General features: G+C 39.2%; 1 protein-coding gene across 1 annotated transcript in view; it reads left to right on the top strand.

Moving 5' to 3' along the window:
- Nucleotides 1-13,983, top strand: part of ELF1 (E74-like factor 1 (ets domain transcription factor)) — a 112,658-nt gene extending 98,675 nt beyond the window's left edge. The window contains exons 8-11 of the mRNA XM_011990254.1: nucleotides 1,927-2,010; nucleotides 2,727-2,919; nucleotides 4,465-4,917; nucleotides 11,992-13,983. Coding sequence (XP_011845644.1) covers nucleotides 1,927-2,010; nucleotides 2,727-2,919; nucleotides 4,465-4,917; nucleotides 11,992-12,595 — 1,334 coding nt within the window. The 3' untranslated portion in view covers nucleotides 12,596-13,983. The remainder of the gene's footprint in view (nucleotides 1-1,926; nucleotides 2,011-2,726; nucleotides 2,920-4,464; nucleotides 4,918-11,991) is intronic.
- Nucleotides 13,984-19,655: the final 5,672 nt, after the last annotated feature.

Here is a 19,655-nt window from a genome sequence, read left to right as displayed (position 1 = left end):
TCTCAAAAACAAAAAAATGAAATGAAATTGAAAACATAATGTGTGGATTAAAACATAGACTAGTCACTGCTTAAGAAAGAATTAGCAAACTCCAATAGATTTGGTGTGAATTAAAAAATATGGAAGAGTTACAGACATGGAGAACTAAATGAAAAGGTCTACATGTTTAATCAAAGTTCCAGAAACAGAGAATATGAAAAGTGAGGAAGACACAATATTCGAGAGATAGTGACTAAGAATTTTCCAGAATCACATTAATCCTCAGCATTGTAAATCCTGAGTGGGTCAGCTACAATAAATCTAGGCCTAAATGTGTTGTTGGTAAAAATGCAGAACACCAAAGACCTCTCTTCAAGTTCTCCCTGCTCCAAAAAAAAAAAGAAGCAAACCAGGGAGAAACTACATTACTTCTAGAGGACTGATTTTTTTTTTTTTTTTAGATTGGCAGTTTAGAAGCTCCCAGGAGAGACTAGAAAAATTAGATATTTTCAGAGAGCTGAGAAGAAATCACTGTCAACCAAAAATTCTATAACCAAGCTATAATTCGTCTGAAGCTTTGTACATTGCCACCTTGAATGATTAGGAAGATGTTGGAGAGGATGGATACTGGGTTGGGAGTTTTTACTGGCAGCATCTGTTGTGACTAAAGCTAGTGGAGGAAAGTAGTGGAAATAAAGACGATATCTATTTTTTTTAAGCTGGTATATATTAATAGCATAAAATAAGGTGGGAGTTACTGAAGTCTTGGCTTCTAATACTTGTTATCATGAACACAGCCAGAAGAATCTGTCTCCTGCAGGGTTCTCTGCAGACATCTGCAGTGATGAAAGTTGGGATACCTGGCTGACTAGCATACATTTGGCAATCTTAGAGACTGAAGAGTGGGCTTTTTGACACTTTCTTTCCTTCCTCTCATTCACCCAAATGACTTCAGAAGCGTTTTCCTATTCCGTTTCTGGGGATAGATTGTCACTGGCCTTGTGATTTTTTTTTTTTTAGCTGTAAAATTCTGCTTTTCTAAGTTATTGTCCTGCCCTATATTGTATTTACTTAGAATTCACCACAGTAATCCAAACCAGAGTGGCAGCCTCAAGGGTAGGAGGTAGTAACTCTTCATTGTTTCTCACCTATAGATTGGTAGTATGTTCAGACAGCACGATCATGATCTAAACCTAAATACAAGGCAGTGGTGCTACTAGGCCGTGGTTCTAGATACTTGGCAAAAGAAGATCACAAATAGGGCTTTAGAATAGTTTATCGACCCCACTCTGAGACTATTGGGATGGACTTATTTAGACATTGATGGCGGGGAAGATAATTATTAAGTTTGTTGTGAATTGAAAGGTACAGAAAAACGAGATGTTTTTAGAAATACACAGAAGGATAGTATTTAACTGTGTGGTTCACCAAAATTTTGCCTCACATATTTTCTGTATTTCTAGAGTTTGGGAAGTTTCTTATACTTGAGAACTAACTGTATACAGAAATTATTTAATAGAGAAAAAAGCTAAAAATCCACTTCTCCTACCTTAAAAAGCTGGTATAATCAATAGACAGACAGAGCTATGTGGCTTATTTTTGGAGCCCATGTTCTACCAATGTCAAAAGCATTCTCCAAAAGTTTAAGAAAGTGCTACCAGTATGGGTACTTCAAAGGCAAGCTATAGTATTTTAAATTAACTTCATTTTTACAGATATAAACCGAGGTGTCAGAGGTATCATTTCTTACATAAGTGTGTTTATGGTTTAACCTGCATTAATGTCCAAGTTTTATTAAAGTTGTTTTCCTTTTAGCAAACAGCATTTTAAGAGACCAGTATATGTGACCCATGTATAAAAACATTTGGCACTTGACCAAATAGCTGAATTGTCCATTTTTTGTCACTTTTGAAGGCAAATATTTATGCAGAGCTGTTTTTATTTCAGGGAGAAAAACGAAACCACCACGACCAGATTCCCCAGCCACTACTCCAAACATATCTGTAAAGAAGAAAAACAAAGATGGAAAGGGTACTACTGTAATTTCCGTGTAATGCTTATAGGTCAAGTAACACTCAGATTGCTTTATAGCGCCTGCCTGTTACAACTAGAAACCACCAGCTCTCTTGATATACTGCAATGGATCTTATTGCTGCCACATGCATATTAGATACATTTGCCAAATTCTTAAAGGAAAACTGATAATAAAGTAGACCAAGAAACTCATTTGTGTGATTTTCACTTACCTGTCCAAATAATCTATTCTTTTCATGTAATAATGAGACTCTTGGAAGAATTTAACCAGGTTAGATTTTCAGTTCATAGGCCCTTTAACATGTTGTCTTGAAATTCAAGCATTTTTATAACTGTTGCCCAAATTTGAAGAAAACTGTTATGGCTGACCTGCTGGCTCTAATCTAAAGAGAACAACTGTTGAAAGGAGAGAGTTCACAAAGAGACAGAAAAAAATTATCTCAAAGTACTTTCTCCTAATTCATCACAAATCTTATGACAAGATTGCTTTGTTCACATATTTTATATGGGACTAATAAAAAGATCTTTATTAGATGCTGAAAAGTATGACCATTATATCACCCATACTAACTAAATTATGTCACCAATACTAACTGAATTATGTAATGTTTTTGTATAAATATGAATGGCACTTCTAAGACTTTTAGTTGTCTTTTATGATGTTCTTTTACATGAAATTTTGGTCATTTAGAAAGAAATTGTTTTTGTTTCAGGAAACACAATTTATCTTTGGGAGTTTTTACTGGCACTGCTCCAGGACAAGGCTACTTGTCCTAAATACATCAAGTGGACCCAGCGAGAGAAAGGCATTTTTAAATTGGTGGATTCTAAAGCAGTGTCCAGGTTGTGGGGGAAGCACAAAAACAAACCTGACATGAATTATGAGACCATGGGAAGAGCACTCAGGTATGCGAAGTTTTGGTATTTTGTTGTGTTAAGAATATCATTTCCTGAATCCTAAAAAAAAAAATATCAAGCTTAAATTCAGCAAAGCACCAACAGTGGTAATGCAAGTACGTAATAAGAGGGTACATTTTCAGTCGGGTGCGGTAGCTCATGCCTGTAATCCCTACACTTTGGGAGGCTGAGGCTGGTGGATTGCTTGAGTCCAGGAGTTTAAGACCAGCCTGGGCAATGTGGCAAAACCCTGTCTCTACTAAAAATACAAAAAATTAGCCAGACATGGTGGTGTGCACCTGTGGTCCCAGCTGTTCGGCAGGCTGAGGTGGGAGAATCACCTGAGCCCGGGAGGTTGAGGCTGCAGTGATCGAGATTGCACCACTGAACTCCAGCTTGGGCAACCGGAGTGAGACCCTGTCTCAAAAAAAAAGAGGGTGCATTCTCAAACATGAATTGCAGGTATGATATGTTAGTTATTATGGTAGAATAAATTAGTGCTTCAAGAGTACTACTAGACATCATGAGAACTTTGAACAAGAGTAACATTTTATTCTTAAGCTCACTTTTAGTTCATTTTTCGGTGACTCTGTCATTTATTTTTCAAGATACGCATGTATTTGAGAGAGATTTATTGGAAATAATGATCTGAATGACTTAGGGGATAGATATAGATATTTAATTTGGCAATCTTAAACTAGAATTCTTTAATTACAGTTTTTGGATTTTTTAACATACATTTTTTAGGTTCTTGATTTTATTAAAATAGATGACAAAAAGTTGGATCACTTCTATTGCATATCATTAAATTTTATACACAAAAGTCAATTACATTTACTGAATCAAATTTAAACTGATAGAGTTTGCCTAGTAGGAACATTTCTAGAAAGCTGCGGAGGAGAAACAATTTATTGAGGCTTTTCGTAGTTTTGATGATCCTGGCAAGCTGGCAGAAAGGGGCCGAGTGTGGTGGCTCGCTTCTATAATCCCAGCATTTTGGGAGGCCGAGAAAGAAGCATTGTTTCAGCCTGGGAGTTCTAGACCAGCCTGGGCAACATGGCAAAACCCAGTCTCTGCCAATGCAAAAATTAGCCGCGTGTGGTAGCATGCCCCTGTGGTCCCAGCTACTTGGGAGGCTGAGGTGGAAAGATTGCTTAAGGCCAGGAGTTCAAGGCTGCAGTGAGCTGTGATCATGTCACTGCACTCCAGCCTGGGCAACAGAGCAAGACTCTGTCTCTAAATAAATAAGTAAATAAGTTAGCAGAAAGATAGAGGAAGAAAAATGAAAGACCAAAAGATTTCACACACTCTATCAACAGTCCCCCAATCAGCATTAGTTTTACATTTAGTTGGTAATAAGAACTTATCTCTATCTGTGCATAAATGTATGTTTATCTTATATGAAATAACTGCCCTTTATTTAGAAATTCTTTTCTCATTAGTTTGATTCCAACTTTAAAGTTTTGTTTATGATTAGGGAAATTTGATTTTGTTGAATATTTTAATTGATGTTTGATTGAATAAAATATTGATGAAATTGTCTGCTTTGAATAGGTACTATTACCAAAGGGGTATTCTGGCAAAAGTGGAAGGTCAGCGCCTGGTGTATCAGTTTAAAGAAATGCCAAAAGATCTTATATATATAAATGATGAGGATCCAAGTTCCAGCATAGAGTCTTCAGATCCATCACTATCTTCATCAACCACTTCAAATAGGAATCAAGCCAGCCGGTCGAGAGTCTCTTCAAGTCCAGGGGTAAAAGGAGGAGCCACTACAGTTCTAAAACCAGGGAATTCTAAAGCTGCAAAACCCAAAGATCCTGTGGAAGTTGCACAGCCATCGGAAGTTTTGAGGACAGTGCAGCCCACGCAGTCTCCATATCCTACCCAGCTCTTCCGGACTGTTCATGTAGTACAGCCAGTACAGGCTGTCCCAGAGGGAGAAGCAGCTAGAACCACCAGTACCATGCAGGATGAAACATTAAATTCTTCTGTTCAGAGTATTAGGTGAGAAAACCAAACTACTGATGCTTATCACTTCAATATGTTTCTGACCAGAGACATTATTTGTTAAGTGGGTCAGGATTCAGAAATGAAAATAAAAGTATATAGATTTCAAGCTAGAACTCTTGGTTACCAGATTTTTCAGGAGCAGTATATATTACGTCAGTCCTCTAATTATGCCACTGGTCCCTTTATTTACATTTTGACATTACTGACATTCTGTCAGTTTAAGTATAGTTCACTATACCTTTGTATAACTGGATTGATCCATATAAGAAGTTATCTAGATGTGAGAAAATCCAGGGAATGGTTTCAAATCTTTATTCAGGCCAAGTCAGAAGCTTCAAAATTTCAACGTAAATTGACATATTAGGACATTGAGAGTGCATGGAGTTCCAAGCAATAAATGTTGTTCCTTGGAAGATCCTATCTTGGAACAATTCTAAAGTTCAAATAGGAGGGGAGGCCAAGAATCTAAGGTCCTCTTTTTCAGGCCTTTAGAGTGGCAGAAGTCAGAAAAGTAGGGGTTTTTGTTTGTTTTGTTTTTTGGTTTTTTCCTTTTTGGTTAAATCAGATTTGCCTCAGAGCCCCAGGAAAAGATGCTAAACAACAAATTGACTGAGAGAACCTGTCTGCCTTGGACTTATCTTCAGCAGAAATTTGGGACTAGTCTCAGCTGATTTAGAATGGGGGTATGGGAGGAAGGCAGAAAATTATATGGATATTTGTAGCATTTTTCTGTTTATACTGTCATGAATTTCTAGAACATGAATTATAATAAAATCTAGCAGCCCTTTCAAAGCCAATACAAACTACTATTTGATTACTTCTATTAGCAAACTTCAGTCTTACATTTTTATATTCCAGAATATAAATGTGGAGGTTTTGCTCAATTTATCTTGAAGTAAGGTAACATTACCTGGAATCAAGGCAGACTTCGATGATTCAGTCTTCTTTGTATAGACAATATAAAATGTTTGACCTTGTGAAAATATTCTCTTAAATCTTCAGTTGATTTGCGAGGAGTGCAAAGATGACCTTTAAATTTTTAATTGGCTGCTACATCTTTAACTGTTTTTAAAGGAGTATATCTTGAGTACCCTTATCCGAAATGCCTGGGACCAGGAATATTTTGGATTTTGAACTGTTTCAGATTTTAAATCGTTGCATTATACTTACCCAGCACATCATCCCAAATCCAAAAATCTGAGATCCAAAATGCTCCAGTGAGCATTTCCTTTGAGCGTCATATTGGCACTCAAAAAGTTTCATATTTTGGAACGTTTTGGATTTCAGATTTTCAGATTTGGAATGCTTAGTGGGTGCTTATTTAACTCTTACTGTCTGTATTCTTCCCTTAATGTTTTATATTTCCTTAGGCCCTGTGGGTTACATGTGATGACTGGGTGTCTAGTTGGGAGTGTGTGGTTCCTCCCATTGGTTGCTAGGCTGTTTGTTGTTTGTATTTGTGTTGATAGGAGACCTATAATGGCCACAGCTGATTCCATGGAATTTTTTAGCACCTGTATTCAAAATATTCTTTTCAGACTGTGAGAATAAACCCAAAACAAAAACTCTTCCTTTGAAAGATACTAAATTGTAGATATTGTAGAGTAGGTTTTTGTTTTGTTTTGTTTTGTTGTTTTTTTGTTTTTGAGACAGTCTAGCTAGCTTTGTTGCCTAGGCTGGAGTGTAATGATACCATTGTAGCTCACTGCGTCCTACCGCCAGGACTCAAGCAATCCTCCCACCTCAGCCTTCCTTACAGCTGGGACTACAGGCATGTCCAGCTAATTTTTTAATTTTTTGTAGAAATGGGGTTTTACTTTGTTGCCCAAGTTGGTCTTGAACCAAGACCAACCAAGCAATCCTACCACCTCGGCCTCCTGAAGTGCTGGGATTATAAATGTGAGCCACTGCACCTGGCCTAGAATGGTTTTTTATTAGGACAAGTTCTGGTTTTGTTATTTCTTATATTTTTTGTTTGCATTTTTGTAATTACCCAACCTTTTACTCTGAAAAATTTCAAAGTATGGAAAAATTCAGCTAGTACTGTGAACACGTATTTACTATCCACCTAAATTCACAAATTGATAGCATTTTGCATTATTTGTTTTCTGTTTATTTGTACTCTTTTTTCTCTTTGCTCTATCTTTCTTGATTTTTGATGACTTATTAATAAAATCAGAGGCTTTTAACTTTTTTCCCTGTGGTTGAGAGAAGATGGAATGTATATGATATAATTAGATAAATTATTAATATAACAACAAGAGCTGACACTTATAGAGCAATCTTTGTATTTCATACACTTTACGTATAGTGAGGTATAGAATCCTCATAGCTCAATGAAGAATAGATAATATCCCCGTTTTATAAATGTGGAAACTGAAGCAAGGAGAGACCAGGGAACTTGGTCACATCTAGTAGATGGTGAGATAGTATTTTAATGTAAGTTGTTTAGCTGCAAGCAGTGAAGTTAATGACTTGCTACACTGCCTACTGATTTACATAAATCACAGGAATTGTCAGTTATTTACAGTAAAGCAGCAACATCTTAATTTTGTCCTTCACTCATTTATTTTTATTTCATGTGATTGCATGCATCTATGTTGATTCAATTAAGCTTTTCTTAATTGGTGTACAGTATATATGCTCAGTTTTTACAAATTTACAAAAAGAAGCCAGTTTGATTCTGGCTTCATGGTAGTCAAAGAAACAACAACAGAAAAACTGCTGGTAAACTGTTTTCTGAAAAATTGCCCCATGGTAAACATGGGAGGCCATTTTACCTAGCATAACTTTTATTTATCCAAGCATTAATAATTTTTCTTAGGATCTTTTAAATAAATTATCCTGGCCAGGTGCAGTGCCTCACACCTGTAATCCCAACACTTTGGGAGGCTGAAGCAGGTGGATCACCTGAGGTTGGGAGTTTGAGACCAGCCTGGTCAATAGGGCAAAACCCTGTCTCTACTAAAAATACAAAAATTAGCTGGGCATGGTGGCAGGCACCTGTAATCCCAGCTACTCAGGAGGCTGAGGCAAGAGAATAACTTGAACCCAGGAGGCAGAGGTTACAGTGAGCCAAGATGGCATCACTGCACTTCAGCCTGGGCAACAGAGTGAGACTCCGTCTCAAATAAGTAAATAAACAAATAATCCTGTGAAAATGTATAATGTGTAGGTTCTCTTAAAAGCATATAGAAGCTGAGTGCGGTGGCTTATGCCTGTAATCCCAGCACTTTGGGAGGCCGAGGCGGGCGAATCACGAGGTTAGGAGTTCGAGACCAACCTGGCCAACATGGTGAAAGCCTGTCTCTACTAAAAATACAAAAAATTAGCTAGGTGTAGTGGCGGGTGCCTGTAATCCCAGCTACTCGGGAGGCTGAGGCAGGAGAATCGCTTGAACCTGGGAGGCGGAGGTTGCAATGAGCTGAGATTGTGCCCTGCACTCCAGCCCAAGTGATGGGGTGAGACTCCGTTTCAAAAAAAAAAAAAATCTTTTCAGCTCTTCGGCTTTGCCAGTTATTAGATGTGAAATTGAATCATGTTAATTATTTTGAGTCTGTTTCCTTATCTATAAAGCACAGATGATAATATTGAACCTTCCGTGTGGCTGTGGCAATTAAACAACACCTGACACCTGAGTAGATCCTCAACAAAAGCTAAATGTTGTATGGTCTGTGTTAGTTTCAGAAATTTTGGTAAATTGTAAATTACCAATATTTTTCCAGTTGTTTACAAGCAGCTTAGGAGATTTTTTAAAAGTAGTCAGCTATAACAGAATCTGTATTACATAATATAACCAGACAGTTTAATCATTAACTAAGAAAAAAGTAATTTTAAAATTCTGTGGTTAGCAAATACTTCATAATATTTTATTTAATCTCTGAATTTGTATTATTGAAAATTGTTTTAGAATTTGTTCCAATAAGCCAATATATTTGCATTGTAGATAGTATAGATAAGTATATGTATTTTGTGACGGATGGCAGTCAGATGTCTAAAAGAAAAGGACTTTTTTTTTTTGAGACTGAGTCTTGCTGTGTAACCCAGGCTGCAGTACAGTGGCGCGATCTCGCTCACTGCCACCTTCGCCTCCCAGCTCCCGGTTCAAGCAATACTCCTGCTTCAGCCTCCCGAGTAGCTGGGATTATAGGCATGCGCCACCATGCCCAGCTAATGTTTGTATTTTTAGTAGAGATGGGGTTTCATCATGTTAGCCAGGCTGGTCTTGAACTCCGGACCTCGTGATCCACCCACCTTGGACTCCCAAAGTGCTGGAATTACAGGCGTGAGCCACCACGCCTGGCCAAGAAAATGACATCTTTTTCTAATTTAAACAGAAGCATCGAAGTCCTAGTGGTAGCCCTGATTAGCAATATGGAAAATTTCCAAGTACATTATTGCTTCTGTCATACCTTAGAGAAGGAAAGAAGAATGAGAGAGGCGTATATTGAAGAGTTGTAACTGCCTGTTGTTTAAGGATAGAATAGTAAATACTCATCTTTAGTACTTACTAAAGATGAAGTTGCTCAGGACTTAAGTGGCGGCAGTCTGTTGTAATGGTTCGGCGGCACATCGGCTCTGCAGTCAGATGGCCTCTCTTCTTCTCTAATTGGTCACCTTATTCAAGCTGTTACAACCTGTTTGTGCATCAGTGTTTTCATACGTAAGATGAGGATAATAATATTTGTAGGGTGACAAGGTTATACATATTATAAGGTTATGCATATTGATGTAATCTGTGTGCTATATATGCCAAATATCTATGCGTATGTTATGTAAACTCTTGTCATGGGAAGCCCTTGGGACTTTTTTATTTAAAATGGTATCTGGGCTCGGCATGGTGGCTTACCCCCAGAATCCCAGCACTTTGGGAGGCCGAGGTGGGTGGATCATGAGATCAGGAATTCAAGACCAGCCTGGCCAATGTGGTGAAACCCTGTCCCTACTAAAAATACAAAAAAATTAGCTGGGCATGGTGGCGGGTGCCTGTAATCCCAGCTACTCAGGAGGCTGAGGCAGAGAATTGCTTGAACCTGGGAGGTGGAGGTTGCAGTGAGCTGAGATCGCACCATTGCACTCCAGCCTGGGCGACAAGAGTGAGACTCCATCTCAAAAACAAACAAACAAACAAAAAACGGTATCTGGCTATAGCGTCAGGTACTATACCCAGACTCCCATCTCACCCCAGATTTCGCTGAATCAAATGGGCAAGAGAGCTTGGGTGGCCATCTAAGTTTGGTAATCCGTATCCTGTGTGAATGGGCAGCTCTAGTCATCCTGTGCCCCACTTCTTTTGAACCTGTGCTGAATTGCTCTGGGTCTTTGTTTCATCTTTCCACCAAGTCAATTTGTTTTTCTCCTCCACTATTTTATTTCTCATATGTGGGAAACAGATTACATAACTAACTTTCAAAATGTAGCTTTAATAATCTAGTGGTAATAGGTAACGCTTGGTTTATGGAGACTAATCTAGCTTTTAGTTGTTTGAAATAGCAAGTATCTTTCATTAAATAACTTTACAGAATTCAGAGAAACAGTTGACATCCAGATGCTGAGATTTTTCAACGACATTTGTTTTATACTATATTAATAACCATAACTATAAATTTTAGAGCAGTGAACTTTTTAAAATTAGATTGGCTCATAATATCATTTATGTAACTTTCTCTTCAATGAATGGGATTAACAACCTACACAAACTAGATTTTTCATTAAAGGATTTTATGTTAAACTGTAGCGTTATGACCAAAATTTGTGAAAATTATTTGAATGTGGAAAACTGCTAAAACATGCTTCTATGTATTTTTCCAAAGCTTAGCCGTATTTTCTCTGCCAGTCCAAGAGCCCTGACAGGTTAATTATAATCATGGCTTGTTTCATCTAAATATGACATGAAATATGAGCTATTAAAATTCTAAGAATTCTGTCATATGGTTAAGACTGAGGTAGGTTTTTTGTTTAGGTTAATTAAGCACTTCCCCCTTTATATATAAAAACAGGTTGAGTGCAATTATATGAATTTTCGTAATTATTGCGGATGAGCATGTTGATAACATTATCTCTCAAGTATTAAAATAGCAGCCCGGGCTCAGTGGCTCATGCCTATAAGCCCAGCACTTTGGGAGGCCAAGGCGGGTGGGTCACCTGAGGTCAGGACTTTGAGACCAGCCTGACCAACACAGAAAACCCGGTCTCAATTAAAAATACAAAAATTAGCCGGACGTGGTAGTACATGACTATAATCCCAGCTACTCGGGAGGCTGACAGGAGAATGGCTTGAACCCAGGAGTTGGAGGTTACAGTGAGCCAAGATCACGCCACTGTACTCTAGCCTGGGCAACAAGAGTGAAACTCCATCTCAAAAAAAATAGCAGGAATGAATCAAACAGATTTGCTTTTAAATTCCTAATTCTAAGAAGCTCAAGCAAACTTCTTGCTAAGCATTTTTTTTTTTTTTTTTTTTTAGACAGAGTGTCGCTCTGTTGCCCCGGCTGGAGTCAGTGGCGTGAACTCCGCTCACTGCAAGCTCCGCCTCCCAGGTTCATGCCATTCTCCTGCCTCAGCCTCCCAAGTAGCTGGGACTACAGGCGCCCGCCACCACGCCCGGCTAATTTTTTGTATTTTTAGTAGAGATGGAGTTTCACCATGTAGCCAGGATGGTCTCGAGCTCCTGACCTCGTGATCCACCGGCCTTGGCCTCCCAAAGTGCTGGGATTACAGGCGTGAGCCAACACACCTAGCCCTTGCTAAGCATTTTAACATCCTCCTCCTTCCCCAACAAAATTAGCTCCTCATTTGTGTTAATGTGACCCTATGTACAGACCTTTCTTCCGTAGCACTCAGCAGCTGGTATCATAGTTAATGGCCTGAGAGTTTTGTGTTAGGCATCTCTGTATGTAGTGTTTAATACAAAGTCTGGCATGATGTTAGTCATGCTGTGTTGAAAATATGGGAAGTAGCATTTTGAAACATACAACTGGTATTTTGTAAAATGACTTCTCAAGTATTAAAGTGTTAAATGATGTAGAATATGCTAATTGTCTCACTTTAATTTCATCATCTCGATAGGACTATACAGGCTCCAACCCAAGTTCCAGTGGTTGTGTCTCCTAGGAATCAGCAGTTGCATACAGTAACACTCCAAACAGTGCCACTCACAACAGTTATAGCCAGCACAGATCCATCGGCAGGCACTGGATCTCAGAAGTTTATTTTGCAAGCCATTCCATCATCACAGCCCATGACAGTACTGAAAGAAAATGTCATGCTACAGTCACAAAAGGCAGGCTCTCCTCCTTCAATTGTCTTGGGCCCTGCCCAGGTTCAGCAGGTCCTTACTAGCAATGTTCAGACCATTTGCAATGGAACCGTCAGTGTGGCTTCCTCTCCATCCTTCAATGCTACTGCACCTGTGGTGACCTTTTCTCCTCGCAGTTCACAGCTGGTTGCTCACCCACCTGGCACTGTAATCACTTCAGTTATCAAAACTCAAGAAACAAAAACTCTTACTCAGGAAGTAGAGAAAAAGGAATCTGAAGATCATTTGAAAGAGAACACTGAGAAAACGGAGCAGCAGCCACAGCCTTATGTGATGGTAGTGTCCAGTTCCAATGGATTTACTTCTCAGGTAGCTATGAAACAAAACGAACTGCTGGAACCCAACTCTTTTTAGTTAATATACCAAAGCTTGTGGATGATTGTTTGTTAATTGAACATTTTCAATTATATGCAAACTGATTGATTCTAAGATAAAGTCTAAGGAGGTTTCTAATTTTGTAATTGTTAAAGATAGAGTTAATTTTGGTTTTGTTAGATGAGGGAGGAAAACTCAACTGTTTCTCTTTGTTATCTAAATGTTTCAGAATTCAGTCGTGAAGGAACAGGCTTTTTACACTATGAAGACATTCTTTTGAGATTCTTTTTTCAGTTGCTATATCATAAGCATTTTTAAAGTTTCTTTTCTAATTTTACATTGTATTAGATTTTCTGATTCTTTTGTAAATACAGAACTTAAATAGAAGGCAACAGGAAATTTATATAGGAACTATTTTCATTCCACTTGTATAAGTTAAGTCTTGACTCTTTCAAATGCAAAAAACCTATTTTATGCTTTGTTAAAATTATGGTGTCACTTAGATTGACTTTAGTTGGCTGTACTATATAATATAGAACTATGAATATGTAAAATAACATGAAAAATTGGAGGTGCTGGTGGTGTGGCTGACCCTGTTTCAGAAGCAGGATAGTGTAAAAGCATCAGCCTAAGAATGGCACTCCCACTAACTCGCTATGTAATCTTGACCTCTTTGGGCTTTAGTTCTTCTCATAAAAGGAAGAGATGTGTTGGACTAGACTAGATGATCACCACTGTCTCTTCTAGTTCTAATCTTTTTAATTCTAATACCTGTATTTTCAAGTTATGTCAATTAAATCATTATCAGGTTATTTCCTAATGTAAGAATAGCTGAAATGTTGCAGAGAAATAAGTGACCCAACAAAATTTATTCATCTATGATGGGTAAGATTTGCCATAAATTCTTCCTAAATAATTTGTTTACTAACTCTTTAGGCCACTGTGCTTTGTGGTCCATTAGTAAACTTGTGTTGCTAAGTGCTAAACAGAATACTGCTATTTTGAGAGAGTCAAGACTCTTTCTTAAGGGCCAAGAAAGCAACTTGAGCCTTGGACTAATCTGGCTGAGTAGTCAGTTATAAAAGCGTAATTGCTTTATATTTTGGATCATTTTTTATTGGGGGTGGACTTGGGGGGTTGCATACAAAGATAACATATATATCCAAGTTTCTGAAATGAAATGTTTTTAGATTACTTTTTCAACTGTAAATAATGTACATTTAATGTCACAAAAAAATTGTCTTCTGCAAATTTTCTAGTATAACAGAAATTTTTGTAGATGAAATCATTATGTTTAGAGGTCTAATGTTATGTTTTCATATTACAGAGTGAATTTGTATTTAAACAAAAATTTAAATTTTGGAATCCTCTAAACAATTTTGTATCTTTAATTGGTTTATTATTAAATAAATCATATAAAAATTCTCCGTGTTTCTGTTTTCAGGCAAAAGTTTCTTAAAGAATAAGTGTACAAAGAATATTGCTAGAACATTAGCATTACTTAATGTTTATAAATAAACAAACTCCATTAGTCAGAATTGCAGGATATCATCCTTTCACTTTTCCTTTATAGCAGGCCAAATGGCAGTTTCTAAACATCACACAATGGATTACCAAGTTGTAAAAATTAAACAACAATAAAATATTCCCAGCAATAATATTAAACACACTTTTGTTTCGTTTTATTTTGTTTTTGAGACAGAGTCTCAGCTCTGTCGCCCAGGCTGGAGAATAGTGGCATGATCTTGGCTCACTGCAACCTCCACCTCCCAGGTTCTAGCTATTCTCCTGCCTTAGCCTCTCAAGTAGCTGGGATTACAGGTGCCCACCACCACATCCAGCTAATTTTTTGTATTTTTAGTAGATACGGGGTTTCACCATGTTGGCCAGGCTGGTTTTGAACTGATCTCAGGTGATCTGCTCGCCTTGGCCTCCCAAAGTGCTGGGATTGTAGGTGTAAGCCACCACGCCCCACCTAAACACACTTTTGAAAATAAGTTTTCTAGTTAGAAACTAGGTCAGTTAATAGTTAAACTTGGAAAACATCGAAAAATTTTCTTATGAAAATTAAAGTCTCTGTAATCCAATAAGAAGTAACTTTCACTTATTCATTTTTTCATGTTTGTGAATGTTCTTCCAAAATGTGATTTTAAAGGCCGTGTAATATTATATTAGTATACCAAAATCCAGTTAAATAAAACCTTTTTAACTAGATAAGTTAGTTTTATAGTTTTTCGCCACATAGTGAATATCAGTGTCTTAGTTCGTCTTCTTCGTTGCTGCTATAACATAATACCTGGGACTGGGTAATTTATAATGAACAGAAATTTATTTGCCCACAGTTCTGGAGTCTGGGAAGTCCAATATTAATGCACCAGCAGGTTTGGCAGTTCTCATTCCAAACAGTGCCTGAACACCGTGTCCTCTGGAGGGAAAGAAGGCTTCATCTTCAAATGGCAAAGACAGAAAAGCAAAGAGAGCCCACTTCCACTTCCAAAAGACTTTTATTTATTTATTTATTTATTTTGAGACAGAGTTTTGCTCTTGATGCCCAGGCTGGGGTGCAATGGCGTGATCTCAGCTTACCTCAACTTCCGTCTCCCGGTTTCAAGTGATTCTCCTACCTCAGCCCCCCAAGTAGCTGCGATTACAGGCACACACCACCACATCCAGCTACTTTTCTATTTTTAGTTGAGGCGGGGGTTTCTCCGTGTTGGTCAGGCTGGTCTCGAACTCACAACCTCAGGTGATCTGCCCACCTCGGCCTCCCAAAGTGCTGGGATTACAGGCGTGAGCCTTTTTATGAAGGCATTAAACCCATCCATGAAGGTGGAGCCCTCCTGGTCTAATCGCTGCTTAAAGGCTCCACCTCCCAATACCTTTACTTTGGCAATTAAATTTCAACATGAGTTTTGGAGGGAACAAACATTCCAGCCGTAGCATACAGTACATAATGATTTTTTGAAAATTAAGGATCTTGCACTACTTTTGAGTCAGTTATCCTTAAAGGAGATACCAGATAAACTCTCTTTATTTATAATAGTAACACCATTTAAACTGTGTATTTTTTTTAAGTTTAAAAGGTATAGTATAAGAATTTTTAGGCCGGGCGCGGTGGCTCAAGCCTGTAATCCCAGCACTTTGGGAGGCCGAGATGGGCGGATCACGAGGTCAGGAGATTGAGACCATCCTGGCTAACATGGTGAAACCCCGTCTCTACTAAAAAATTCAAAAAACTAGCCGGCGAGGTAGCGGGCGCCTGTAGTCCCAGCTACTCGGGAGGCTGAGGCAGGAGAATGGTGTAAACCCGGGAGGTGGAGCTTGCAGTGAGCTGAGATCCGGCCACTGCACTCCAGCCCGGGTAACAGAGCGAGACTCCGTCTCAAAAAAAAAAAAAAAAAAAAAAAAAAAGAATTTTTAGAGACACTATTATTTAAGGTTATTGGAATAGTGCACAATTACCGTGAACACTGAAATTTTAAAGATGGGAAAAGAAGCCCAGATGCAGTGGCTGTCGCCTGTCATCTCAGCACTTTGGGAGGCCACGGTGGGAGGATCACTTGAGCCCAGGAGTTTTAAGACCAGCATGGGCAACATAGTGAGATGTTATCTCTACAAAAATTCAAAAAATTAGCCAGGTGTAGTGATGCACTCCTGTGGTCCCAGCTACTTGGGAGGCCAAGGTAGGAGGATCACTTGAGGCAGGGAGATGGAGGCTGCAGTGAGCCATGATCATGCCACTGCACTCCAGCTTAGGTGACAGAGGGAGACCCTGTGTTCAAAAAAAAAGGAGAAGAAAGTCATGTAGTAAGAACCTTAAAACTTCAAAAGCTTAGTCTTTTGGTTTGAACTAAGTATCAGCTACTAAGGAACCTGTGTTTCCCCCATTAGAATGTCTTATGTATCCATATATTCCTTTTTTGTATCTATAGCTACCATCCTAGTTGTAGTCTTTTCTGTTATTCTTGCCACAGTTTATTCACTTAAACAATATATGAGTGTGTATTTTGTGGCAGGCAGTATTCTCTGTGCTGGAGATAGGTCAGTGAACAAGAGCCTCCCAAGTGACTTCCTGCTTGTGAACTCTTAGTTTGTCAACATGAACTGTTTTTATTCACACTTCTAACACCAAAAGCTTGGGATTTTTTCACACCCACTCCCAGTTCTGATACCAACTGGGTGTCTTTGTCCTACAATTCAGTTCAATTCTGACCCTAACCACTTGGAGTTAGCACAGACCCCACAAGTTAAGGGGCTTAGTCTCTCAAAACCGCCCCTCCTTCCGATGCCCATTGCAAGTCCCAGGTTTCCACTTGTACTTCTGACCAGCTGGCTATAAATCAGGGGTTCCCATGACCCCCACCTGCTTAGGTTGGATAATTTACTAAAAGAGCACACAAAACTCAGGGAGCCAATTTACTGGTTTACATTGATGTCAGTTTATTATAAAAAATAACAACTTATGAACAGCCAAATGAAAGATGCATAAAGCAATGAATGGGAGGAAGTGAACAGAGCTGCTCTCCCGCCTCATGGTGTGCCACCTACCCAGCACCTCAGAGTGTTTACCAACCTAGATGTGCTCCAGACACCAACATTTTAAGAGTTTTTTAATGAAGCTTTTATTACATAGGCATGCCTGATTAAATCACTGGCCATTGGTGATGGAACTCAATTGCTACACCCTTTCCCCTCCCAGGGGATGGGACTGAAAGTTCCAACTCTAATTACATGGTTGGTTCCTCTGGAAATCATTTCCCATCCTGAAACTATCTGGGGACCCATGAAGTGTCCACCTTATTAGCATAAACTCAGGTATGGTTGAAAGGGGCTTGTTACGAATAACAAAATATGCTCGTATCCCTTCTAAATGCCAAGGGTTTCAGAAGCCAGGGTGTCAGGAACTAGGGATAAAAGCCAAATAAGATGTTTTTATTGTATCACAATCATGCACCTACTTACGGAATAGTCTTTCTAAAATATCCCTTGGCAGTTTGGGCAACATAGTGAGACCCCATCTCCAGAAAAAGTAAAAATATTCGCAGTGCATGGTGGCAAGAGCCTGTAGTCCCAGCTCTTCAGGAGGCTGAAGTGGGAGATCTCTTGAGCCTGGGAGGCTGAGGCTGTAGTGAGCTGTGATTACAGCACTGCACTCCAGCCTGGGTGACAGAATGAGACCCTGTCTCAAAAAAATCAAATAAAAATATCCCTCGGGAATGCATAATGTTCATACATGGAAACCCTCAATACCTTTCTACTTGTAGGATAAAGTCCAAAATCCTTAGCTTAACATTCAAATTCCTCCATCAAACTGGTTTCTTAGGCCAACTATTTCAGTGTTACCCTTTTTTTTTCCTTTGAGACAGTGTCTCGCTCTGTCACTAAGTCTGGAGTGCAGTGGCACAATCTTGGCTTACTGCAGTCACCGCCTCCTGGGGCTCAAGCGATCCTCAGCCTCCTGAGTAGCTGGGACCACAGGTGCGTACAGTGCCAGGCTAATTTTTCTTGTATTTTTGTAGAAAGGGTTTTTTGCCATGTTGCCTAGGCTGGTCTCCAACTCCTGGGCTCAAGGGATCCACCCCCCCCTTAGCCTCCCAAAGTGCTGAGATTACAGGAGTGAGCCCTTGTACCCTGCCGATGTTTTCCTTAAAATGCAAATTTTTGGTTCCACTCCATATTTACTGAATTTGCATCTCATGGGAAAGCTGTACAATTTGCATTTTTTTTTTTTTTTTTCTGAGACAGTCTCGTTCTGTCGCCCAGGCTGGAGTGCAGTGGCACAATCTCGGCTCACTGCAACCTCCGCCTCCCAGGTTCAAGCAATCTTCCTGTCTCAGCCTCCGAAGTAGCTGGGACTACAGGTGCCTGCCACCATGCCCTGCTGATTTTTGTATTTGTAGTAGAGACGGGGTTTCACCATATTGGTCAGGCTGGTCTCGAACTCCTGACCTCAGGTGATCCACCCGCCTCGGCCTCCCAAAGTGCTGCGATTACAGGTGTGAGTCACCGTGCCCAGCACAGTTTGCATTTTTAACTAGTATTGTATATTCCTTGCTACACAGAGTAGCCCTAAATTAGCAGCAACATCATCTGGAAACATTTTAGAAATACAGAACTCCAGGCCCTGCTCCAGACCTAATGAATCAGAATAATATAGACATTCAAGTTTGAAAAGCACTAGGTAATCTTAATGTACTCTTGGAAGTTTAAGAACCACTGATCTAGCCCCAACCTATTCTTTTAAGCTTATCCCTTGATGTTGCTCTACATTTATTCATTCAACCAACACCTATTGGGTAGGGTATCAAGCATGGCTTTACATAGTCATGGAACTCGTTGTACAAAGTTGAAAAAGTATGATGTCCACCCTCCAGAGACACACTGGGATTAATGAATGAAGCGGCATACTGCTGCGTGTGACCAGCCAGTGGCTCTCACCATCCACTTAGAATAAAGGGATCAATATTTTGGGCACACCCATAACCCATTCATGGTACATTAGCTAGGGAGCTCTCCCTTATGTGCTAGTATTTCTTAAGATTTCGTTCTTGGATCTCTTCCCACTGCACATGCTTCTTTGACAATCTCATCCACTTCTATTGGCTCAGTCACTATATTATGTCTTGACTCTCTCTAGCCCTAACAAAACCTAGTCTCCAACTCCTGAACAGGACATGGCTGTCTGTGCTAGGCCTCTCCACACCAAATCATTGACTCGACATTGTTTATTAAGGAAGGACCTGGGATACTACTGTCACTGTCCTTAACCTATAAACTTACTGCCTTCTTCACTTTCCATTCATGCTGTAACCCTCTGTAGTACTGCGTTTGCCTCATTACCCTGAAATCATGGTTACAGAGGTCACTAAGAGTAACCAATCTCTATATTGCCGAATTCCATGATCATTCCGTTCGTGGACCTCTCCAGCAATTGATAACCTTTTGTAACTCACATTTCCTTTAAACTCTCTATTGACTTCAGTTTTGCCCAATCTGAAGTGCTCACCTCCCCTATCGTTCTGCTTCTGTAATATTTCCCCATTTTACCATGTGAATAATAATTTCCTAATGTTCCCCTTGGGTTGTTCCAGAAACTTTT

This window comes from Mandrillus leucophaeus, unplaced genomic scaffold (genome assembly GCF_000951045.1).
Source record: "Mandrillus leucophaeus isolate KB7577 unplaced genomic scaffold, Mleu.le_1.0 Scaffold375, whole genome shotgun sequence".
Lineage (NCBI taxonomy): Eukaryota > Metazoa > Chordata > Mammalia > Primates > Cercopithecidae > Mandrillus > Mandrillus leucophaeus.
This window is presented reverse-complemented; position numbering and strand designations above follow the sequence as displayed.